The sequence below is a fragment of the Perca fluviatilis genome, chromosome 6 (genome assembly GCF_010015445.1).
Source record: "Perca fluviatilis chromosome 6, GENO_Pfluv_1.0, whole genome shotgun sequence".
NCBI classification, from domain to species: Eukaryota; Metazoa; Chordata; class Actinopteri; order Perciformes; family Percidae; genus Perca; species Perca fluviatilis.
In genome coordinates, this window is record NC_053117.1 from 36,691,385 (window position 1) to 36,718,493 (window position 27,109).

Consider the following 27,109-nt stretch of genomic DNA (forward strand, 5'->3'; position numbering starts at 1 on the left):
GGTTCCATGCTTCATCCAGCCCTGCTGATGAATGACTTCCCTAAAATAATGGCTCGTGTCATTTTTTCAGGTTTTTCAGAAAACGCAAAAAAACTGAACCAATACTGAATATATATTTATTAATAATTTCACTCCAAAAATGTTACGAAAATAAATGACTACTGACATACTAATAACAATGTCTGTCTATTATGCAACACAAGAGGAATAAATTACTTAGGCACATTTTTTGAACGTGCCTTTGTGACATGAGGATGATGATTTAGGCAAGAAAATCTAATTTTGGCAAAAAATGACTAAGGCCATTATTTTAGGAAGGTGACGACAAACAGGCCTACAACAGGCATCTGAGATATTGCATTAGTAAATCTCCACCCGGCATTCATCACCGGTAGGGGTCCCCGGATAGCCTAACAGAACAGGGCAAAGTAAGGTCCCAGCTCCAGCACACGCGGGGGTGTCACCGTGTCACTGTTAACGCGCACAAGGGGCAGTGTTCGGGGAGGCTCTGTAAATCACTTTTTTGTCCCCCCCATTCCTGTTGAGTGGACTAGCTTCAGTCTCGGCTCCCACATCAGAAGAAACGTCAGTGTTTGATTCGGGGCTTGCCTCAATCTTTCGCGGGAGTGTCCTCCCCCTCTCCTCCCTCTCCCCCTCGTCCCCGGCGGGGCCAAATTTGGACCACCTGCGTCTGCGCTCGGCTGTTTGGCAGTTTTCGAAGCGATTCCTCCCTTTGAGCTCACTTTAAGTAGAGTTGCTACGGTTCACACGGGGACTATCTGTGAAGTTGGCCCGCAGCGGAGACGATATGTTTTGCCGTAATCAAACAGCGAGGGCGACCGTCGCCCGCGGCTCTGCTCTTGAAATGGAGATACGGCGAGGCAAGTTCAGAAAGAGCGTTTTCCTGGACACATCACAGGTAACTCCGATTGTACGCCACACACACACACACACACACACACACACACACCACACAACAAACAAACACACGCGCACACTCACACTATGTGGAGACTGTTTACAACTTGGACTGATCTCTCTCCCTCTGCAAACTTCTTTGACACACTTTTAATCATGTTCTGAAGGCTTTTGAGTGTGTGTGTGTGTGTGTGTGTGTGTGTGTGTGTGTGTGTGTGTGTGTGTGTGTGCGCGCGTGCGTGCGTGCCCTGCTTTGATTTGTGCGATATCTTAATTAATTAATTAATTAAACTGCACTGGAGAGCTACATTCTGCCGAGTTCACGTAGGCCTACTCACATTTAAAACCCCTAATTGCAGCATTTCCAAACTACTTAGTATTTTACTCGACTCTAAACAAAAATAGCATTAATATCCACTCTGAGACTTCAGAGTGTGCCTGCGGTACTAAGTAGCTGCTCGATAGTAACTTCAATGTGATTTTTATGTTAAGTTCTGTTCTGCTCCATCTCCTCATGGCGTTGTTTTAATATTCTTACGGTTTAATATTGTATAGTTTAGTTGTGATGCTGGCCCTTTCAAGTGGTTATTGCATGACATTTGTTTTCATAATTGCTTTATTATTTTTTTTAAATGCATTAGGCTGTAATTTTGCAATTTTGTTCTCAAGAGATGTCTGCTTCCCTTGACATTCACCTTGATCAACTGTTCTCACACACTGTCTTTAATTTTCAAAATTGCTCTTGAGCGCCTTGGCTCATTTGTATGTCTTTTTTTTATTTTTATTTTTTTAACTGCTTTAGTTTTGAGTGCAGAATACACAAAAAAAGGGTTGCATCCAAAATTTGAGAACTAGGTCAGAGCTGTAGCCTGTGTATCCCTCTCAGCTGTTTATCACTGGATTACTCTTCATGCGTGTTTTCCTCTTCCTCTCTGCAAAGCTCCCATGTCAACAACTGCTTTATATTAGCCGCCGTTTGTCGGCAGAGCAGACAGGCTCAGAAGCAACCAATCTAACCTCTAATTATTTTTTTTACTCAAGACACACTTTAATGTGGTTTTGATGTAAAGTCCTCCCTCTTGTCTATAGGGGTGGGAATCACCAGAGGCCTCACGATACGATATCATCACGATACTTATGTCACGATACGGTATTATTGCGGTTTTAAACATATTGCAATATTCTGCGATATATGTCATATATGTGCTACCTTTTTTCCAACTTCAAATGTTTCCCAATTTCAAATGATGTCCCCAAAGGACAATTTTATCAACATCTGTTTTATCTAAAACTATATATTTCTCTGTCTGTTCATCTCACTTCCATTTTAAAAATGGGGATTGTCAAGCAGACAGACTGACCGACACATATATCATAAAAGATCAATACTTCATGTCTGTGTATCGATATAGTATGGCCACGAAAAATATCGAGATACTATGCTTTATCGATTTTTTCCCCCCACCCCTACTTGTCTATCTCCATTATCGTCCTTTCTCTCTGTCTCACACACAAACGCACACGCTTGTCACAGTTTGCATATTATTTTGCTTTCGCTTGGTTGTTCAGTCCGAAACATGTTTCAGTTTTAGTAGTGTTTGTGTGCATTACAATAAAACTAAATCCACTAGGGCTGCAACTAATGATTCATTTCATTATCGATTAATCTGCCAATTATTTTCTCGATTTAATCGTTTGGTCTGTAGAATGTCAGAAAATAGTGAAAAATGTCCATCCCAGTTTCTCAAAGTCCGAGGTGGTGCTTTTAAATGTCTTGTCAGTCCAAAACTCTAGGATATTCAGTTTATTATGATATAAAACAGAAAAGAGCAAGAAAAAACGTCAATTTTTGAGTGGCTGAAAACAGCATTTTCTTCAATTTTTCCATGGGAAAATACTTTAAAGGTCCAGTGTGTAACGTGTTTAGTTGTTCATTATGAAAATCGGTGTTGCCCGTTCACCAACTTGTCCTTTTTCATGAATATTTACCTCCACCATCAATTCCAAGTATTCCTTTTGGCTTAAAATTTTACATTTGCATAAGCATTGACTGGGGTAGACGCTCCATATTCATGCGCCATCTTGAAATACGTTAGCCGGTAAGGGACATACAGGACACACTGCTCCACCTTTCGCGTTTTCGCTGTCACATGAAAAACTCCCAGGTGCTGCTAATGCTGCTAACGGGTATCGTAGCTTCTCGGCCCCCGGCAAGTTTGAAGAAGGAAACAAGGAGGACCACACGTATTCAAAATCCAAATTCTTCTTCTTCGCCCAGAAAAAGAAAAATGATATTGAAAAGAGCAAGAGACCGTTTTTTTGAAGCATGAAGGCTACCGTAGCTGTAATACGTACTTTGAACTGCGTGGCGCGAGAGAGTTGATTGCGGTATATGATCTCAACGCTAGATGGGAGAAATTCCTACACATTGGACCTTTAACGATAAATCGATTATCAAAATAGTTGACGATGATTTTCCGAATCGATTAGGCCCTGCAGCACTAAAACCAACATTTTAGCTGAACATAGTTTTGGAAGGTCCGATTCAGAGAATTGTCTAGGTTTACAAGACAGAAAAAAGAGAGATGTGTGTGTGGAAGAGAGTTTCAGGGATAGAGAAGAGGTGGGGGATTCAATTGTAAGAGGATATTTAAGGAATGTTAATGGTGCAATATGGCAAATAGAAAAAAAGATGGGGTATTGATTCCGTCTCTCTGCTTTCCTCTCTGAATATATCTTGCTATACACATTGTCAGCACGCGTACTAGTTGTTTATAATTCATATCACAGGAAAATGCAAGAGTCAGGCACACTTGTATTGATGTGCAGTCAGAACTAGTCTGATCTGGTGTCTGAGCAGCGTAAATTCATATCTGACACACAGGCTTGTAAAAGGCCAATAATACATAACACCTCGCGGAGATGCAGTAGTGTTTTTGTGGTTAAATGTGTGTTCAGTATCTTAGGCGGAAGTGAATTATCTCATGTGTTTAGGTTTAGTTTCAGATGATGTGAGTTGATGATTGTCTCCGGGGGTGTACAAACAGTGTAGGCTATTTTCCTCCGAGGCACTGTGAGAAGAGAGCAGTGGAACATGGCCTTTCTTAGGCAGTGGAGGCATTCATGACTTATCTTGTATAATATTTATTAATGTATTTATTTGGCCAGCGGGGTCGGTTGAGGGTTAGATGAGGAGGGAGCAGAAGTGAAAAGAGGAGGACTGTTCTTTGCATGCTTTTGGGAAAGAAAAAAATAAATAAAAAGGGGATGGAAAAGGAACTGACCAGGCATATGCTGAACCATTACATTCATCTTCAAGGATATTCCACCAAGTCATGTAGAGCAGCACGAGATTAATAGATTAGTTGTCAACTACCAAATTAATCGGCAACTATTTTATTAATGGGTTAATTGGTTGATTGGTTGAGTTATTTTTTATGACGGAAAAGTAAAGAATTTCAGATTCCAGCTTCTTAAATGTGAATATATTCTAGTCTGTTCACTCCTCTGTGACAGTAAACTGAATATTTTTGAGCTGTGGACAAAACAAGACATGTGAGGACGTCATCTTGGGCTTTAGGAAACACTGATCGACATTTTTCACTATTTTCTGACATTATATAGACCGAACAACTTTTGATTAACCGAGAAAATAATCGACAGATTAATCAACAATTAAAAGTAATCGTTAGTTGCAGCACTAGAAAAGAGGACTGTTCTCTACGTACATTTGGGAGAAAAACATAAATGAAAAGGGCATTAAAAAGAGAGACTAACCTAACAACCGTCACATTCATCTTCACGGATATACCACTACTAACTTGTATTACTTCATCCTGTTTAGTGTGCGTATTAGTTATTTATCAGGGTAAAGACTTCCCTTCCTTTCTCACCAAACAATCATTGCTTCCTTAACTGTGTAATCTGCTCTCCGCTGGTTCTCATACAAGATTAATTTGTGTCTCTGCCTTTGTTGCCAATGCTAATGATCCTCTTTCAGGGAATTCTGGCTCTGTGTGTTAGGGCTCTGTCAGTGCCACGGTGGAACCTGTCTGTGGCATTTCAATGAAGCAGGCTACCTCAGTGTGAAAGCACCCCCTTTTCACCATGCCAAGGAACATCACGTTTGTGTGGGCGCGCCCCTTTGTGGCAACATTTGAGCCTGTTATGTAAATGTGCTTATGGGAAGGTGGTTTATCTGGAACTTGTGTCGGTCAATGACATGCTATCAGAGAATGAAATGCACAATGCAAAAACGGCTGATAGAGAAAGTCTCCTATGTTGGACCGAACCCAAAGTGGGTGGTGCCAGTTTTGTTTGAAAACTCATTTGTATGTATGTGGGCAATGAAAATGTGTATTCGGTACTATGTGATTAGCTTACAAATTTAGCATTTAGTGTTTGTTGTTAAAGGACAATTCCGGCGCACAATGAACCTAGGGGTTAATAACATATGTGTACCGAGTCGACCGTTCTCTGGGATATGTTTTCATGCTAATCGAATGTCTCTAGCTTGAAACAAGATACCACAAACCGCTGATTAGCTTATAAAGCTAGTCGTCAGGGCAGAGGGTAAATTGCTATTTCTACGGCACTAACAAGGCTCAAAATAGCACCACACTTCAACGGTAGCATAATGAGGGTCCCTACATGTAAACCGCAGCATTGAGAACTTTGTAAGTGTACAGACAGTTTGTTATATAAGCTAATCACCGGTTTGCGCTAGCTTGTTTCAAGCTAGAGACACATTCGATTAGCATGAAAACATATGGCAGAGAATGGTCGACTCGGTACACATATGTTATTAACCCCTAGGTTAATTTTTGCGCAGGAATTGTCCTTTTAAGGGGTAATGCTTGTTGTGTTAACATGCCTGGAGGGTGGAAGCAAATTTAGCCAAGACTTGTATTATTGATCTAGAAACCGCAGAACCAGACTTTGAGGATTTATGTGGACTATGTACCTAATTATGGCAATCGGAATAAAAGATTAAAATGTTTAAAATATTGCCGGGTGCCAGTTTGACATTTAGACATATTATATCCTCGGCTACTTGTTGTTTCCACGTGAATATAATTCAAGTGTCTTGGTATTATCAAGAGAAGTACGGACTCCACATCCTCTGAGGTCAGCTGCTGAATCATTCTGCTGTGGCAACATGGTCAGAGAGTGGAAGGAGAATGAGAAATCGGGCAAAAGATTACATGCTCATATAGCATATGTCCAGAGATCCATCCTGCAGCCGTCCTGTCGATCCTCTGCCTGCTGTTCTCAGCGGGAACAGAGAAGACATCTGCTTTCTACATCCCTCCTCTCTGATCCACAAGCCCACCAGTGTGTCTGTGGACTCTGCTCTGTCTCGGTCCTCGCCGGCTCTTCTGTTTCAGCCGAAGCCACCCAGGCATGCAGTGGGAGCCTGGGCTATCACGGTTATTATTTTGGAGGTGGGGATGGAATGTCTTGTATTTTAATGCTCCGACTTATGTTTAGCTCAAGGATGGTCCCCGGTAGTCCACACCACTTTGGCTACCACCAGCTATGCAGGGCCAGGAAGTGGTTTTGTGTGTGTGTGTGTGTGTGTGTGTGTGTGTGTGTGTGTGTGTGTGTGTGTGTGTGTGTGTGTGTGTGTGTGTGTGTGTGTGTGTGTGTGTGTGTGTGTGTGTGTGTGTGTGTGTGTGTGTGTGTGTGTGTGTGTGTGTGTGTGTGTGTGAGAGATGACACACCCATCCAACCACACTCTCTCCCAGCCTGCAGGAGTGTATAGTATGGCAAGGTCTGGGAGTCTGGCATTCGTGTTGAGTATAAGCTTAAACAGCTTTGGGCTGCGGTTTGGTTGGTTTTGGTGCTCTGCCCTTCTCCACCCTGTAGATCCTCACACTCTCACCCGGTAAGTATCCAAACTGAACGCACTAGTGGCTGTAGTTAAAGTTTGGATAAAATGGGTGTTTCCCTTGCTCCGCATATATTCACCCACCCTAAAAAGAATGTGTAGTCCCAACAGTAATGCGGTTTCTCCTATTTTGAAATTTAAGTGAGGTGATGCAGTGTTTTTTTTTAATGCAAATCCATACATTTGCAAAAGAAGAAGCTCTTAGAAGTACTTGGTTTAGCAGCTAGAGAAATATTTCCTTGTTTGTATTTTCTTGCTTTAGGGCTGCAACTAACAATTCTTTTCATAGTGGATTAATCTGTAGATTATATTGCAGATCAATCGATTTACTTGTTTTGGTCAATAAAATATTACAAAAAATGGTTACATTTCTTTTCAATCAGTTTCCCGAAGCCCAAGATGACTTCCTCAAATGTGTTGTTTTGTCCAAAACTCAAAAACATTCAGCTAACTGTCATAGAGAAGTGAAGTTACTAGAAAACATTCACATTTAGGCTATGTTTAGATGGAAACGATCTGAAGAGAAAACGCAAAAGTGGCGTTGCATTCTCACTTTTTATTCCGCGTTTAGACGAGTGGTTTCGGCGGGAAATCTGCGTGCATATCGTGACGCAAAAGTGTGTGAAATTTAATGTAGTATGCACACCAGGCAGCTAGGTGCTAGTGTGAAGCACTGCCACACAACACCGCCAAGTCCGCGCACCTACTTCTCTCCTTAGTAGCGCGAAGCGAAAAACAAAAGCTGAAATGTTGCATTTTGTGTTGTCCTTCAGGTCCCGGTGACGCAAAGGACAAGATAAGGGTTAATACAGCACCTTGGTGCTTTTTTGTACAGCATTTTGGTCAGCTTAAGCTGTGTTTAAATGTGCTCTGGAAATAAACTTTACTCACTTACTTTACAAGAGACAGGGTTTAGAGAGCAATTGTCCTTCGGGTAACACAAGGGTTAAGCCCCAAAAACGTTGCCGTCTCAACGAAAGGCACATCTGATACAATTTTTGTCGTTTTCACCCGCGAGCGTATTTGCGTAAACAGGGCCTTAAGTAACTGGAATCAGAAACACTTTTTTTCCTCATTAAAAATGACTCAAACCGATTCGATTATCAAAGTAGTTGCTAACTAATTTAATAGTTGAGAATTGATTAATCTTCGCAGCTCTATCTTGCTTTTATCACTGGAAACTGTCGCGCCTGGTGTCATTTATCCCAAGTCTGAGATATTGTCTAACTGATGTGTTTACTCCAGATGCTTGGGTGTATGGTTTTTAGTTCAGTGGCAGACCTTGCACTCTGGGCAGCCTCATGTTCAGCAGCCTCTCACTGTGGCTTCTGCTAGTGTTTAATATGACCTGGCAGAAAGCTGTGATGAACTCAGCCTGTTAATGTAAGAATATAGATTTGATTCCCCACTTACACAGAGGGAGAGTTCATATAGATGTTGCCAGGACGACCCTTTTGCCAGTAAGAGGAAGCACCTCAGACCAATCGCCCATTGAGAAAAGAGTCGTTTTCAAGGGATGCCAAAACTTCCCCCTGATTCTCCCTCTCAAGGCAGCTCTGTGTACCCAGAGAACAATGAGCCATCGCTGCGCTGTAGCCCAAAACCAAGCCCTGTGCTGGGGCACGACATGCCAGGAAAAGGGGCTGCGAGGCCTGGGGGTTCTTAGGAGTGAATACGTTCTACCAGAACTCTGATCAGAGTTACCAAGACTGGTCTATAGAGTTCTGTTAGAGAGTTATGAAATGAGTTATGTAGCCCAATCTTCCAAATGAGTGTGGGACTACCCAGTAGTGCTTGAATCTGTATGAACTCTAAAGTGTGCCTGTGCAGCCCCAGGGCTTTCTGCCATGTTGAACACTGCTGAGATGCCAGGGAAAAGTCTACCCCTTCTGAGACTCTTCCTTTCAAACAAAGCTCCACCACTAGAGCTTTCTGATTGGAGGCTTTCTTTGGTATGCTGAGGGCAATTTTAACTAGCAAATGTTTTAACTTTTTTTTTTTTTTTTTTTTATATTACAAAAGCTTTGTGTGAACATCATTGTAGAGCACTTTTGTTCCCACTCAGCCTCTTGAGTGCTCGCAGAAATGAAAAATTGTTTAATCTCAGTTTCTTCAAGCCGTGAGTAAAATTCAGCCAATGTCCTCCTATTGTTCCCATGGTAATGACTGGACTGTTTGCCTAATGTGTTTAATGAAAGACAGAACAACGCTTTATTGTTCAAATCAAGTATTTAATAAAGATTCTTACTTCTTTCACCATTGAATTTACATACGCACATTCTTTATCTTTTTATGCAACTAGGCAAGGTTATGTTGCAGTTTATTATTTACTACAGCAGGTCTATTGTTTGTAGGGAAATGTTTTACATCAGATGTAATTCACGTAATGTCCTAGCTGTGAGGCAGGGGAATTCTTGTTCGTTGTCTTATTTGTTAATTTTCACTGTGAACTATCGAAACAACAACAGCTGACGATTCTCATATACTTTTGTTCACTTGTTGTTGTGCCTTAAAGGCACTGGAGCTCTCTGTTCTTTCCTATTTAATATGACCTCCCCCTCCCCCCACAATTAGTCTCATAGTCACCGGATGTCCTTCTGCGCTGGCCTTTCAAGGACAGCACTTTCTTTCACAGCCTTATCTTATCTAAGTCCCACTGACCGGACATGCTGCACGACCATTTAATGCTTGGCTTGGAGAGTAAAATTGGCACCATGAAGGAAACCTTTTCCGTTAACTAAAATTAGCATCAGGATGTTATATTATATATTATATTATATAAATATTTGCAATACTTTCATGGGGTGCCTGGGTAGCTCACCTGGTAGAGCGGACGCCCATATATAGAGGTTTACTCCTCGACGCAGCAGCCGCGGGTTTGACTCCAACCTGCGGCCCTTCGCTGCATGTCTTTCCCCTTCTCTCTCCCCTTTCAAGTCTAAACTGTCCTATACAAATAAAGGCTTAAAGAATGCCCAATAAAATAAGCTTTAAAAGAAATACTTTCATGTTCATGTCTTTTTTTTTTTTTTCCTTATTTGGTGCTTTGTTCCAGTGTCCTGCTCACAGGCTGTAATAGTAGTGCAGGTAGCATCCGTGGTGTCACACATTGGTTTGCTGTTTTGAAGCCTCAAATTTGGAACGTCGCCATCTTGTTTTGTTTTTTTAAACCGGATGGTTTTCCCAATCTGGGGAGGATGACGCGGCCAAGCCAGTGTTGTTTATGGCGCTAAACGCTAAAGGGGGAAAGTAGCCTATTTTCAACCCTTCTGAAGCGAGTCATCAAGTGGAGATGTATCGGCGGGTAAATGCGAACCTCCTGGTACTGGCGCTATTCATCTGCATGTATTGCAGTACACATAAAATCAAGTTACCAGCTAGCGTTAGCGCTAGCAAGCTAGCTTTGTTGGCAGAACGCTGAACCAGACATTTTTAGGCGACAAAAATCATTTAATGAAGTGAAAACACACAGTGAGAGGGTCAAAGTTTAAGATAAAAACATGGACGACACCCAAAAACAACTTCAGGTCTATTTTAATGTACACAGTGCCATAGATAAGCAATGCTAGGCCTCTATCATGATTGACAGGTCAGCTTGTAGCCACGCCCTAAAGCATCCCCCGCTTTATCTTGCTTCATTTTTTTAAATAAATGGGACCATCATTTACTAAATAAACATCATGCTGTTTTGAAGACTTGAAACTAGAAAATGAGGCCATAAACCCGTTATGAAAATGTTTAGTGAGGTAATACATTTAGTGAGAAGTAGGCTCATTTACTCATAGACTTCTATAGAAACAGACTTCTTTTGGGCCAGTGTAGTCACTCTCTGCTGGAAATGAGATAGAATGCAGGTTTAAGGCACTTCCGCATTGGCTTCACTTTTCACACCCGGAAGCTTCGTCCATTCGTTTTACAGTCTGTGGTTCTGATGCTATTTAGTGATCTTTTTGCTGCTAATGTCTACAGAGTAGACTGCTTCTGTGTGAGGGCCATACGTGTCTGTAGGCATAAGTGTTTGGGCCGTGGAATGTGGTTAGTGGCTGTGGCTGTATGTGACAACTGGTGTCAGGGTGCAGTTTAACAGCTGAGGGTCTGTTGCTGATGTTGCAAGTAAACCCCACCCAACCACCGATACAGTACAGGACTTCACTCAGAAAACAGACGTGTTTGTACACATACAGGAAGTGAGTCACACATACTGTCAGTAGCCTGTTCACAGATGTCTGCATCTCCATGTGTGCCTCCTTATCGTTCTATGTTATGAATGAAAGCTGCTGTTTTGAATTTTTCACTAGTCATTCATGAGAACTGCAGTTTGTCAGCCTCTGGATCACAGACGCACGGCTTCAGACAGTGACTAAGCAGCAGTGTCTCCTTGAGCAAGGTCCATTGCAGATTATCAGACATAGACAGGCTTTGTTCACCCAGTGTGCGCTGTCCTGAGCGAGGCTGTCACTGGCAGTGACTTGGTTAACAGAGAGATAGATGGTGGCGTAATCACTGGAAACTTTCCCACTCTCCAAGATGGGAAACTTCCTTCATGCATCATCAAACCTGTCTTATTTAGTAACCACCTTGGTTAGTGAAGTGGCAAATGCTTTTGAATCAGGAGTAACCCAGAACTGTTGCCATGCCAAGTCCCCTTTTTGTCTCCTTATTTTAACTGTGTAATACTGGAGAAAATGTGACACTGGAAGGCTTTGGGTTCAACCCTTTTTGTAAACTATCTCAGACAACATGCTTGGCTCTGAGCCAGGGGCGGAGCCGGACGTTGTAAACATTCGGGGCTCAGCCCAAACTAAGGCTGCAACTAACGATCATTGTCAATGAGTGTGTGGATTATTTTCTCAATTAATGGATTAGTTGTTTGGTCTCTAAAATGTCCGAAAATGGTGAAAAAATGTCAATCGGTGTTTTCCAAAGCCCAGGATGACGTCCTCTTGTTTTGACCCCAACTCAAAGATATTCAATTTACTGTCACAGAGGAGTGAAGAAACCAGGAAATGTTCACATTTAACAAGCTGGAATCAGAGAATTTTCATAAAAAATTACTCAAACCAATTAATCAATCATCAAAATAGTTTGCAATTAATTTAATAGCTGACAACCGATTAATTAATCGATTAATCTTTCCAGCTCTAGCCCAAACCTAGGGGGGGTTGGAGGGCGTGCTCCATTTACAGCAGCTACTGTATTTGCACTATTTTTCAAGCCATTTCATAATACAATGCATACAAATCTGTACATCATTTGGGAAAACATGATAGTTGCTAAGGGAAAGAATAATCCTGTAAAGCCTACATCCTAATGATAATGAAATTGGTTGACATTAAAGAAACATACTATGGCTCTATACTGCTGCCTCTGTGTGTCCTTTCATTCTCCCCAATCCATCAACCTCAGCGCCTCCCTTTCCCAGGAGAGCCACATTATGTGGGCCACACCACTTCTTTGAGCCTCAGCTCCCCTGACATAGCAGGAAAATGGGTCTTTTTTCGTCATGTACTGTAGGGCTAACCTACTTCCCTGATCCAGATTACACTATAAAGGAAGTCCTCCTTTGTCTTCACCTCTAGACAGCCATAGAAGATTACTGTTTGTTTTATGTCCCTTTATCTTTTAATCTATTGTCACTGTTTGTCTTTGGATACACACCCCACCAGAGACCTTAAACTAAACCTATCGAGCCCGGCGCTAACAGACTGTACAACACAACTTGACTGCCTCATGCCAAAGGTATCTTCTTCCCGTGAACATAAGACCCCCACTGTGTACTGCTCTGTTAAACATTGGCAAAAAGACACCCCCACACACACAGATTCCAATGTGTGGTTTCATTTACAGTCCTGGACACTTATTGTCAGTCTCCTTTGACTTATAACAGAGGGCTTGGAAACATGAGAGGCTTTGTTTCGCTATGCTGGACACGTTGAGAAATGGTTGGACTCATTTAACACAGATTTTTGTTTTCCTTTTTTTCATTTTTCTTCTTGTAAATCTTACTGGAGTTATCCAAATAAAGGTGGCTGGTTTGTTTATCTTTTACCACCCCTGTTATAGCATTAGTAACACACAAAGCAGACATGTCTGGGTTCTGCTACAGTTGTCTGTACATGCAAACCAAACAGGTCAACGGTGGACTGAAGTTGAAAATACAAGTAACACTTTACAATAAGGTAGCGTGAACTCAAATAGACGGTGCCAAAAAGTCACTTTGCACCCTATGTGAATCAATAACAACACTATGCTCTATGTTTAGCCTGTAACTTCACCAGGGACAAGTCATTACCCTCGAATTCAACATTGACGTTAAGGCTGAAGAATATGGGGCATGTCTATGTCAGCGTACCCTGCTACATCTTTCTTGCTGTTTGCTCTATTCAAGTCTCTTCTTTCAATTGTTTCTGGACAAAGAGGCTTTTTATCCCATGCTTCTACACATCACATATACCTACATGACGTTATTGTGAAATAGATGGAGTCAGGGCCTCTCTTTCATACAGAGGAATGCACTGTGAAAGGAATCGATACGTGTGTGTGTGTGTGTGTGTGTGTGTGTGTTCTTGTTTAACTATATTCATGGGGTCCAAAAACCGGGAATACAGTATACTTTTGGGATCCGGACAGCTTCATGAGGCCAAAATGCTGGACCCCACAACTTTAAAGGGCTGTTTGAGGGTTAAGACTTGGTTGTAGGTTAGGGATAGAATTAGGTTATGGTTAGGGTAAGGGGCTAGGGAATGCATTATGTCAATGAAGGGTCCCCACAAAGATAGCGAAACTGTGTGTGTGTGTGTGTGTGTGTGTGTGTGTGTGTGTGTGTGTGTGTGTGTGTGTGTGTGTGTGTGTGTGTGTGTGTGTGTGTGTGTGTGTGTGTGTGTGTGTGTGTGTGTGTGTGTGTGTGTGTGTGTGTGTGTGTGTGTGTGTGTGTGTGTGTGTGTGTTCCTGCACTGATTTGGACTTTTGTTTTCATGTTGTGCACTCTCACTGAGTTACAAAGCGATGAGTTCAAGCGAAGTCACCCACACGCTCACTGCGAACCGTGTGTAACCAGCTGTAGGTGTTTAGTTGATGGATGTGGCCGGTGTATTGCAGTTCTGCCCTTGTGCTGAAAAAAAAAGAATGCTTGTGCCGAATAATTTAGCGCAGTATTGAGTCTAAATTCCAAACCGCATCTAAAGAGGGAGAGGGCAAAGGGGCACAACCACCGATGATGTTGCTCTTTGTTTTGATGATGCCGAGCAGGTGTTTAACTTTATGAGAGCAGATGGGTCTATTATGCATGTCTGCCTTCCCTGCATGCTGCATAGTGCACGAGTCCCTGCCAGCATGCCTGTGTTTTAATGTGTTTGTTTACTGGGCCCAGTGGCAGACGGTGTGGTGTCACATCTTGTTGTATCATCGTGTTGTCCCTGCTGTCTCAGCAATTACTTTTATCGTGTCTGTCGCTAGTTTTCCATTATTGCCTACCTCAAGAAAGAGAAAGAGATCAGCATGTCTCGATGTTCGCTCAGGTGCAGTCTGAAGGTGTGAAGCATACTGCGGATGCCTCTACGAGCATACCATGAAATATTAAGGATCGAATTAAACTTTTCTGAAAAAGGACTTAAATGTATACAGGGATGGCACAAAATAGGTGGGTCAGATTGAGTGCCAGTTAGCACCATTTTTGTCAGCACTAAAAGGCTTCTGGCAGTGAGCACTAGAGCTGCAACGAATAATCGATTGGTTGTCAACTATTAAATCAGTCGTTTTTGATAAACTATTTTGATAATTGATTGAAGTAATTTCTTATGAAAAAAAGTATAAAATTCTCTGCTTCCAGCTTCTTAAATGTGAATCTTTTCTAGTTTCTTCTCTCCTCTGTGACAGTAAACTGAATATCTTTGAGTTGTGGACAAAACGAGACATTTGAGGACGTCATCTTGGACTTTGGGAAACATTTTTTCACCATTTTCTGACATTTTATAGACCAAACAACTAATCGAGAAAACAAGCGACGGATTAATCGACGATGAAAATAATCGTTAGTTGCAGCCCTAGTCAGCACATTAAAGGTGCAATATGTAATATTGTATGTAATACTGGCAGCTAGCGGTTAAAATAGTTACTGCACTACCAATTCAAAATACTGGACAGTCGTTTCCCCCACCCCCTCCTGCCCAGACTCGAAGTTCACGGAGGTTGCCAGGCTGAGACCGCAGCATTCACAACAATGTTGCTAGACGCTTTTCTCACATAGCCAGACATTACTTCACAGCACAGCAGAGTAGCTAACGTTAGATGCTAGTCTCACATAGCCAGACATTACTCCACAGCACAGCGGAGTAGCTAACGTTATACCCCCCCCCAACAAATATAACGTTATGCTTCTATATCGACAGTCATAAAAGCCCGTCACCGCCGAGCCATAGATATATACACGACGCGGAGCTCTGTAACCAACTGACAGACACACTTTTTCGGCTTAAAATTACAGTATGAACCGCTAAAAACACAACAACCTCACCGTCCTCTCCACACGCCAGTCAGGCACACTTCCTCGGCTTAGAATTACAATACGAAACGCTAAAAATACCACTAGCTACCTTGCCGACGGAACACACTTCATTGGCTTAGAATTACGGCAATAATCGCTAAACACACTGCAAACTCACAGTCCTCTCTTCCCGATTTACAGCCCCCCTCTCGTGGCTTAAAATAACTCACCGTTGTTGGCTCCGGCTGCTGAACTACACGTTGTAAACAGCCATGGGCTGCTTGCCTGGTCCTCCGGTAACGTTAGCAGTTAACAGGGTTAGAATGGCGGCGTTAGCCAGGACCAGTCGGGATCACTTTACTGGCTGTGTCTCAATTGTTTTTGCGAGTAACCAACTCGGGTACTCTAGCTATATAATTCAATGCGAGTACACAAATGTTGAAATGACATAAAATGCCCGTCCCTAGTGGCTGTGATAAATTAGCCTGAAGCTAATGCTTACCTGTTCAGGAGGAAATAAGCCAATTCTGCGTCCTTTTGGGATCTAAGCTGTCTCCATCTTTCAAATACATCTCCAATATTTACCAGGGGGTTGTTATGTCTCTGGTCACGCAACTGTTAGAAACATGCCGTTTACTTTTTTATTTAGGTCGAGTAGAATCTATCTCCATTGATCCTGTTCGTTTGTTAGCTGCTTTCATGGCTGTAACAACGTTACAGCTGTAGCGCGCTGGGTTTACGTTTTTACAGGTATATCTGGCAACCCGGCCTGGCTGTCAAACTGGGCCGTTGATAACAACACACAGGCCAAAACATAAACAGAAATTCCGTCACGGAATGTAAATTTCAAAAAGAAAAAATACTGACATTAGCATTGTTGTCAGAAAAGATAGTATTTCAGTTTAACATGTTTCCTTAATATCTGATGAGGCATTGGTGTCATTCTTGGATTTATTACAGTACAAATATTACATATTGGACCTTTAAAAAAAAAAAATGTGATTGCAGCCAAACACAAAAAAAAAAAATGTGAAAAAAAAAAATTGAATTAAAAAAAAAAAGAAAAAAAAAATTTAAAATTTTTAAAAAAAAAAGGAAACAAAAAAAAAAAAAAAAACAAAAAAGAGGAGAAAAAAAAATATATATTTTTATATTTTTGTTTTTTAATAAAAAAATAAAAATCATTTTTTTTAAAAAAAAAAATTTTTTTTTTTTTTTTTAAACGAAAAAAGGAATTTTTTTTGGCGTGCCTTTTTCTCATATAATATGCATTTTGCTTCAAAAATTCAGTGACTACTGTATGTGTAAATGTGATCCAGACTGTGACTGTGACTAGCCAGCCAGATGAGAAACACCAGCAGATGTTTGTGGCTTGATGATTTGGGTGAAGTCATTTTTCAATTGAATTTTTATTTATTTTTTTAACAACCAAAACTCAAAAGTGTTCTACAACGTTTTGAAAGCAAGACAACTTCAAATACCACCAATAAACATTTTTTATTAAATGTGACTTTGTTGCTAACTTTAATTCAAACCTCAACGCGAGCATTACTCTACAACATGTTGTTGGGACCTTTTTGAAAGGTAAAACATCCCAATTCATTTAATCAATGGCCAGAATGACTCACGCATATATTATTGACCTTGTTCAGTTAATTGCCTCATTAGACTTTCTTCTGTCCCATTCCTAGCTGACCAGAAATCAGTAACCTTTAAAGATGTTATGCTTGTCACTTTGAGATACGGTCTTCCTCATGTCTCCTCTGCAGATGTTTGCATTCTTAGGCCTATACTGTTTCTGCAGATGTTTACTTTCTTATATTGTTTCTGCAGATGTTTACATGTGTGGCTTCTGTTTTACATATTACCCAGACAGACTTTTAATACAAACAGCAGCCTCTCGGTGTCCTACAAACATTTATTATGGTCTGGCAGAAGTGACCTAACACTTGTGACCTAAAAGTGCAGAATTTTATGGGTTTTTTTTAAGCTGGACTATTTGCTGTGTACATATGAACCAATGGCTTTTGTTCTGTCTCTCTTTGTTTCGGTCCCTGTCTTCACTGCTCACTCCCGTGTCTGTGGAGCTCATCTCCGTCATGTCTGGTTAGACTTGGAAATGAAAATATGAGCGTATTACCTTCTCTCTCAGTATTATTCAACAATAACTACACACATTTGTATGGACACACATCTCAATCTTAATGTGTAGGTACATCCCATGGCCCTTATTTGACAGCTCCTCGACTCCTCGGGCCTCGGCTGAACCGGGAGTAGTTCCATCCCTCCTCGGTGAAGGCCGTCTCAAAGCTCTTATTCCTGCCCTGAGGAGCGAGCATCGAGGAGGGATCACCGAGGAGCTATAGGCGAGGATACACCAGAGCAGCCTTCCCTGAAGCCGTGCAGCTGAAGGAGTTAATACTCCGCCCAAGGAGCTGACGATTTCATGTGACTCTTCAGAGGAAAGGACGTCTCATCCCTCTAAGACAGACCAACAACAACAATTTTCGCCATCTTATTAATCACTAAATTCACTTCTGACAACGTTTTAGGCGAGAAATGAAGGGTTTAGATTTCGAATATAGGCATTCTTGCGAGAATTGATGCCGAATTGACAATTTGCTTCAAAGTTTTCGGAGTTGAGAAGCTCCATGAAGTGAGGCGACAGCCAGCAGGCGTCTGCCCCGGCCGCTAGCTCGTCGCTCGGACAGTCACGCTCAGAGACCCCGCTGTAAGCTGGAGGTCTCTCAGACCGCTCTCGTAAATAAGAGGCTTTTATTTCGCCTGTTAACTGTCTTTTTGGAGTGAAACTCCACAAGCGTGGACACCCACACATATACACACACAGTCACACACACACACGTCCACAGCGCAGCAGGCAGAGGCAGGGGAGAGAGAGATACCCGTTTCTCTTCGGGAGACTTGTTTAAATGATGACAAATAGGCTATATACATTAGATTTAGTATTTAGTTCATACTTTTTTTGGTGTATTTGGTTTTTAACGCTATAAAGACCGTTGCCGTGCTTGCATCACTCCCTTACCCCTCCTGTAGTCCCTATGGCCACTTGGCCAGTGCGAATGCAAATGGGAAAAACAGTTTTGGGGGAGAGTAGTTAGTAGATCTGCTTAGAAGTGTACTTTTCCTATAACTACGTTCCTGTAACTACTAGGTCGGAAAGCGGCTTTAGATGCGAGGAAGAGAGGCAGGTGGAGGCCTCGAGGAGGCAATTTAAGAAACATGAGATGCAGCTTGTGTAACCTACCTGATGGTAACCTGAGGGGGGGGCACATCTTGCTGTGTTGCTCTTTCTGCTCTGCAGAGGGAGCCATTGCTCCACTTCAGATCCTGCAGCCGCCCAGGAGCCAAAACTACACCTTCCTCCCTTCTTTATCACCTTTCCTTTACAGATGTGACATCCACTTCATATTCACCTTACAGTCATTAATAATACCTTAAGGGAAGCATTCGTATGATTAAATACAAAATGAATGGCCTCCGTGTACATATCCTTTTAAATCCACACATATCCGTCTCTTGTATTGCACAGCCTGCGCCCCTGAGGGTAGAAATCAATGGAGATGAATTGCCTAACGAGTAAGTTTCTCTTTCACTGAGCTGGGCGCTTCTTCACAGTGATGAGATGCTGCAGTGAGTCTCCTGTGAACGGCTGAGGTAGCGTTCCTGATAGTCAGCAACGATTCTGGGCGGCAGCCAGAGTGCTCTGCTCACTCGTGTGTGTGTGTGTGTGTGTGTGTGTGTGTGTGTGTGTGTGTGTGTGTGTGTGTGTGTGTGTGTGTGTGTGTGTGTGTGTGTGTGTGTGTGTGTGTGTGTGTTTTTGTGTGTGTGTGTGTGTGTGTGTGTTTTCTTGTTTAACTACATTGGTGGGGTCCAAAAACCCGGGAATACAGTATACTTGTGGGGTCCCGACAGCTTTATGGCCAAAATGCTGGACCCCACAACTTTAAAGGTCTGTTTGAGGGTTAAGACTTGGTTGTAGGTTAGGGATAGAATTAGGTTATGGTTAAGGTGAGGGTAAGGGTTAAGGGTAGGCATTTAGTTGTGATGGTTAAGGTTAGGGTAAGGGGCTAGGGAATGCATTATGTCAATGATGGGTCCCCACAAAGACATTGAAACGTGTGTGTGGGTGTGTGTACGCGTGTGCGTTAGAGCTGGGCGATATGGAGAAAATCAAATATCCCGACATTTTTGACCAAATACCTCGATATCGATATTGTGGCGATATTGTGGCGTTGACAATTGGTGCTTTCACAAAATACGCACACAATGAGATTTTTGATAAATAATAATCAGTTATGTTGGTATAATAACTGAGTGGGTAAAGGCAAATAATAGAACAGTTACAACAGTCTGGTGTGTTCGGAAAATGACATCACTCTACTGTAATGCATCCGTTTAAAACCAGGAAAAGACAACACTTGTCATATCAGGATATCCAAAATTTAAGACGATATCTAGCCTCATATATCGGTATAATATTGATATATTGCCCAGCCCTTTGGCCCTTTGCTGCGTGTCTTCCCCCATCTCTCTCCCACCTTTCCCGTCCATCCACTGTCACTCTAAAATAAAGGGAAAAAATGCCCCCAAAAAATAATCTTCAAAAAAAACTAAGAAATCTTAGTCGACAGCGACCAAAATGACCGATTTGTCGAGTAATGGACTAAGAGGGGGCAGCCCTAGAAATAAGATGGGCCCTCAAACCAGGTGCTAAAATGACTCGCTGTTCTGTTATTACTAGGGCTGTCCTCGACTAAATAAGTTCTTAGTCGACTAATACTCATGTGATTTTTGTCGACTTATCGATGAGTTAATTTAATCGACAGATCTGTGTGATCGTTGAGCATAGAAAAGCGCAATGTAATTGCAGTCCAGAGAGCGTTTTCCCCACAAAGAATCATGCAAAAGTACCACTTTAAATCTTGTTTTTACCAGAGATGTGCTCGTACGTTTCTTGGAAATAAGTCATTTAGTGTGAATAAACATAAAAGAATCTCTCGACTAAGACCAAAACGATTCCTTTTTGTATTATTAGTAAACTAAGAGTGGGAAGCCCTAGTTATTACCGTATGTGATGAGGCAGGCTACTCCCCCAGCTTTTCTAAAATAATCCACAGTCTGTGACGCATACATCCTTTTCTTCAATATGGGATTTCCTGTAGAAGAAGAGTCTGCATGATTTGTAGGTCCGTCCGTGCTCAACATTTCACTTGCAATATTACCCAAATGTTGATCATGGCCATAGAGTGGAACGTTCTTCACGACATCGCATGTATCTAATCCTAAAGAAGAAGTTGGACCGCTCCGACATCACAGGCTGAAACTGACCCACCTAACAACAAGGTAGACGGTGTCGTGACACTACGCCGTCTCCCGTGTCTGAGTTATGACTGCGTAGCTGTCAGCGCAGCTCTTTCATGCTCTCTAACTGAGAACTGACCTCCAGGGGGATTTCTCCGTGAGCCGTCTGGTTTTCACAGCTCGTCACGCGCTGCTGTCATCAAGTCAAACAGATGTGACCCGGTGTCTGCCGTAACACAGCCACGTAGCCGAAGTGCTGTGATGTTCAAATCTGTCGAGGCTGTTGTGCCGCACATTTCACAGGAACTGTGTGTGTGTGTGTGTGTGTGTGTGTGTGTGTGTGTGTGTGTGTGTGTGTGTGTGTGTGTGTGTGTGTGTGTGTGTGTGTGTGTTATTGTGTGTGTGGCCTGATGTGTATTGGCGAGTGTTTGTTCGTATGCCGCCGGGTGTGTATTTATGTTGTTGTGCCGTGTGGGTGTCGGTGTTGTCGGTGCGGCGAAGTCTCAGCCGGCGTAAGGGCCGCGGTGGACGGGTGGGGGCGAGTTTTTTCAGATTGGGCCTTGATGACAGTCAGGGTTCTTTGTTGTGGTTTGAGGCCCCGGCTGGCCTGGGGCCCTCTGCTGTTTCCCTGCCCTGTTCTGCTGGCTGCCACACTGCGAGTTGGACTAAAAGACCGCTTTAAACCTTGAGCACAAACGCTACAGTTGTGAAGATAAAAGGTGGCGTTGCTATCTGAGGCCATAAGAGCGTGCTGATTAGAAGATGAAAATGACATTTGTATGACAATTATCAGTGTGTGTGTGTGTTGTTTTGTTTGCACTCTCCAGATTGTTCATATGAATCTCCTCTGGGCTCTTTTTTGGTCTTTTGTACACTGCCTGTCTGAACACTCGTTCTCTGTATTCGGAAGCATATGGAGCCTGGTGATATTAAAGTGCTCATATTAGGCTCATTTTCAGGTTCATAATTGTATTTAGAGGTTATATCAGAATAGGTTTACATGGTTTAATTTTCAAAAAAACACCATGTTTTTGTTGTACTGCACATTGCTGCAGCTCCTCTTTTCACCCTGTGTGTTGAGCTCTCTGTTTTAGCTACAGAGTGAGGCATCACACATCAAACTAGTAGCTAGGTAAGGACTACTAGCCAGTCAGAAGCAGAGTATGAGGGCGTGCCACGCTAGCAGCTAGGCGAGCATTATAACGTGTGTTACAAAGTGACGCACGTTCGTCATTCGGAAGTAAAGGCTGGACTACAGTAGAGCTGTTTGGAGCAGTTGGTGAACAGTGTTTTCTGTTGGAGATGGTAAGTCCCTTTGGGGGGGACTTTGGGCTTTTTCACTTTGTGAACTTATAACGTGCACAAAAACGATATATAACACAATAAAGGAAAGGGGGAAAAAGCCAAAAGAGCATAATATGAGCACTTTAAAGGATAATTATGATTTATTACGAGTCTTATTTTCATGCGTTTGCCTTTTATTCCTATCGTTAATACTGACATTCAAATCACCATGTTAATTGCAGAGATTCATCCAAACTGTTTGATGTAAATATCAATCACAGTTTACAGACCTACTTCCTGGTTCCCCTGTGACTTTTGCCGTAGTTGTGCACTACCAAATGAAGGTGAAAACATTTCAGGTTCACTCACTTTTGGTTTCTCCTCCAAATAAATTGGTTTAGATAATCTGGCTGAAAAGGTTGGATTGTTTACAACCTTTTTGATCATCTGAAAGCTAGTTTTTCTTGCACCTTCAGATTTGCCCTGTTGCGTTCCTAAAGTCAGGGGTTTTCCTGTCTCAGAATCTGCCTACGCACGGCAGTAAGCATGATCGGTCCGCGAACAGTAAACTCAGTGAGTCTGCGTTACCTAATTTGACAGAAATCTTTGCAGTTTCCGGTTATGTCTGACAATTTGATTAACAACAATTATACTTGAGTAAATGAAACTCCAATTAACAAAACTGGTTTAAAAAAAAAAGTAATATTCATATTTAAATAAATCATCGGGAGAGTCTGGTACAGCCTGACTCTGGACGGTAAAACTGAGATTACCCCTCATATTTAAGGTTATGTTCTGCTTGTTCAACGGTTGTTTGGTGAATTGCTCTTAATCACATTTGGATGGGATTTTAATTGCAATTTTATTTTTTTCTTATCATTTTTGTGCTGGTAATTTTCCTTTGGGGCTGGATAAAACCTTTTTTGGGGGATGCCAAAAATTCCTTTATGCAGGCAAAACCCTGCCTACAGTAGATATGGGGCAAGGTGCCTAAGGTAAATGATGACTGACACAATAAGTATAAGTTGTGAAAACAGACATTACCTTTTAACATGTCTTATATTTGCAATGAACATATTTTTTTTTTGTCTTTTACTTTCATCTTCATCTCATTACTTTCATCTTTTTATTTTAATACATGCATTGCATGGAGTTCAGTTGTCTCCACAGCTTATCCTTTTATGCTCACTTCATTGCCCAAAACATCCCCAGTGGGCCACCTGATTTACCAATAACTCGTGCTTTTAAAAGATGAAAAATATGAATCTGTCTAACAATAAATATCTCTTTCTTTCCTCCCGTGCAAACACTACACCTATAACACTTATCTGTAATATCTCTTTGGCTTCTTGCTGAGTGACTCTCAGCCCCGACTCAGGCATGTTTCCTCCAGCTGATTAGGTGTAAGGACAGGACAGGAAGTGCTCCGTATTCCTCCACACATCCGTTCAGAAACAAGAAAAGCACCGGCGATTGTCTTGAAAGCTGTGCAACCCTCTCGAAAACCTATTATGCAAGAGTGTGTGTGCGTGTGTGTGTGTGTGTGCGTGTGTGTGTGTGTGTGTGTGTGTGTACGTGTGTGTGTGTACATGTGTGCAATATATTCTAAAGCTGTAATTGCAATACAGCTATACCGTGAAATATTTGCGCTGAAGGTTATCATACTATCAGAATCTCATTGTGTGTGTGTGTGTGTGTGTGTGTGTGTGTGTGTGTGTGTGTGTGTGTGTGTGTGTGTGTGTGTGTGTGTGTGTGTGTGTGTGTGTGTGTGTGTGTGTGTGTGTGTGTGTGTGTGGTTGGGAGAATGGATTTTATCCAAATGTTCTAATCTTGTGTTTCCTGTTGGTGTTCTGTATAATCTCTCCCCCGTTTTGATCAAACCACGGAATTAGTGTTGGATGAACCGATTGTGTACTACATTGGTTTCCCTCCTCCCTGGTGGCGGCTAATTAGCACATCTGGCCCCGTTACAGTCAGTCCAAGCTGCTAATCCACCGTCCCATCAGTAGGTAATCACTATTAAACACAGCAAAAAAATCCCCGTCAGGCCTAAAGCTGTTAGGCCTCCGCGCTAACAACCGATCTACGGTCTCTAAATACCTGAGTGTTCCTCGTCCTCGGTGGCTCCTGGCCAAGAAGCAACCATGCTCACGCAGTGTTTGTGCGAGTCGCCTGCCTGCCTGCCTGCCTGCCTGCCTGCCTGCCTGCCTGCCTGCCTGCCTGCCTGCCTGCCTGCCTGCCTGCCAGCGTGCCCTGTCATTGAGATAATAGCTGTTTTCTGTCTGTTTTTGTTCAGCCTCTAGGCTTTTGTCATAAGGTGTCAGTCTTTGTGCTTAACTGCAGGGAGAATTACCTGCAGCATGTCTTGCTTCAAGGAACAACTAAATGGATCAAGTCACACTGGAATAATACTTTGTTGTCCTGTTGCTTGTTCATTCTTCAAAAAAAAAAAAAAAAAAGTTATCCACGTGTATCCGTGTAAAAGTGAGAACAGCTGTGAGAAATAAACTGTACCACTTCATTAGAGGCTTGTTTTAACACAATTCAGTACAGTGTTCAAGATGTTTGAAGTCTTGTTAAGCGAATTTTTTTTTTTCTTTAGTTCAGCAGCACGCCAGATCGACTTTCAGAGGAGCTTGACTGGATATGAATCTACACACAGTGAATTGTGAATCAAAGGCGCGCGCACACACACACACACACACACACACACACACACACACACACACACACACACACACACACACACACAGGTCCAAGAATGTTTTCTGAGCACCTATAACCCCACACTCCCTTTGTGCATTCACCTCAACTATTTCTCTTTCCACCCAAAGAGCAATAAATCTCTCTTCTCTCTCTCTTACTGTGTGTGTGTGTGTGTTGGTGTCTGCCACAGATTAGCTGCATGATTTAAACTCTCGAGGGCGGAGGCTTTTCTTGGGGAAATGACCCGGCTTGCTACCGGCACCCCCGGCTCCTCTGAGGTGAAAGGGCTTTCACAGCTCCTTTTTGTTTTCTCTGTTTGCCTGTGTAAAAGAGATTGCACTTCAGAGAGATGGGAGTGCCATATGGGCATGTGAGTGGAGAGGGATGGCCCCAACCAGTCATGTCAAAGTGACTTGCCTCGAGACATTGTTGTTCTAAGACTTTCTTTTCTACAACTTTTTTTTTTTCTTCTTCTTTCTACAAGGAGTGATCATCTTCTTCCTCATGATGAACTCTTGAAATCACGCAGTGTCCTTCTGAAATCCCCACTCCACCCTGCGTTGGTGGTTGTGAATACTAAGTGTGTGTGTGTGTGTGTGTGTGTGTGTGTGTGTGTGTGTGTGTGTGTGTGTGTGTGTTGTGTGTGTGTGTGTGTGTGTGTGTGTTTAATTAATGTGCCTCTGCGTGAGCGGTGCACAATGTGATGCCGGTTTCCTGTTGAGTGGTCGGCTTGAGTGGTCTCACCCACGCCACAAGGAAGGATACACACACACACACACACACACACACACACACACACACACACCCGTGACACAACCGCTGTATCAGGTCCAGCATTAACGTGCTAAAGATGAGAACAGGATGCATGTTCAGGTTGTTTTGTTTTTTTTGCTCTTGCTGTGTATGTTCTGAAGAGTGAAGGCAGACTGGCAGTTTTCCCAGAGGACAGGAGCGCAACCATCAGCCAGTTTATGGCTGAACGTCCCATGGAGTAAACTTTGGGATTCTCTTGTTTGGAGAACAGAGGAAACTGGCGCCCAAACAGCTGGAATGATGGGGAAAGGAGACTGTCTTCGCCCTGGCATGGCTTTTAAATGTTTGTTTTTCAAAGCAGGAAGATATTTCTTCATTTTAAAACAACTTTCTCATATTTTTTTGTGCCATCCAACTCTACACAACACTTAAAGGGGAAGTTGACACGTCTTTTTGGGTGCCGATATTTTGGTTGGATATGGTAAGAATTGCCAGGAGAGACTTAAAATGAATATTTAAAAGGTTAAGCAATAAAAGATTGAAACAATCTGTGACACTGGGGCTATGAAATATGGATTAGAATCTGCCAAATGTGACCCTGTGACCTACTAAACATAGTACTTATGTTCTTTTTCAAATATATGTGCCTGCTTTCAGTATCACATTTTCTTTTAAACAGAAAGTTTATTTTTAAAAAACGAATTTTTGTTTCCCAAGACTGAAATCTCCCTTGTTTTAATGTATCACACTTGGAATTGTTCTCATGTTACTGCTTGATAACATCTCTGGGTGTTAATTTTCACTCTTGCCTCCCCTCATGACGAAATCCAGCTGACACTGTTATAATTTCACCATTTATTATCGAGCCAGTAAAAAGAACAAAGCTCACCCACCCCTGCTATGCTTGTATGCTGCTGTGGTATTTGCTATTTGTTTGTTTAAAAAAAAAAGAAAAAGGGCGTAGGGGCTGCTACAGTAATCTCTCCCTCTTTTTTTTCCCCTCTCTTCTTTTTCTTTTTTTAAAGTTCATTACCATCACCAGAGGCGCGTCGTAGGGGTTAATTTAGCGCCGAGTTGGGGGAGCGTCAGGGCGCACACACTGGACTAGTTGTGTCGATCACTCCCGCAGAGGCGATGCCCTTTTGTGGAGAGGTCTGTTGTCACACAGAGGACAGACGGCATTCACAATCGGGACACAGGGACACAAAGAGAATAACTGCATTTTAAAAGGCTCCATTATTTTCCCCCGCAACCGCTGGGTGTTGACTGTGGGTGTTTTGAGAGGATCTTTGTTGCCCGGAGAAAAGTAAGAGAGGAAGAATACGCGCCGTGAACGGGCTGGGGGGAGTTTTATGGACAGGGTTACTACAGTACAGTGCAGGCGATGCTGTCAGCCACTCCACCTATGTTTGCGTCTGCCGGAGTCTTGTTTTGGACGAGGAGCTGAACTTTTACGCATTGCTTTACGCACGGAGTGCACGAGACGCTGGCGTAATGATGTTTCTCTCCGCGGTACCTGCTTGGTGAGCGGTTTGAGTCGGATCATTAACTTCTTAAGAAGAAGTCATTTTGTGGATATCTGCCGAAAGGATGCCGGTTGATAAATTCGCAAACATGGAGGAAAAACTGTGGATATTGGAGGACCTCAACATGATGTACATCCGTCAGATTGCACTCAGTTTACAGGTAAAAAGTTTATTTCTACTTCCAGTTGACCATCCTTTCTCCCGGACCCTCTGCACGCGCTTTTTGTT

General features: G+C 42.4%; 1 protein-coding gene across 1 annotated transcript in view; it reads left to right on the forward strand.

Annotated features, from left to right (window-relative positions):
• The first annotated feature begins 445 nt into the window (after positions 1-445).
• LOC120560592 (rhotekin-like) overlaps positions 446-27,109 on the forward strand; it is a 78,982-nt gene continuing 52,318 nt past the window's right edge. Inside the window, exon 1 of the mRNA XM_039803255.1 lies at positions 446-919. Within this exon, the coding sequence (XP_039659189.1) occupies positions 809-919 (111 nt within the window). The 5' untranslated portion in view covers positions 446-808. The remainder of the gene's footprint in view (positions 920-27,109) is intronic.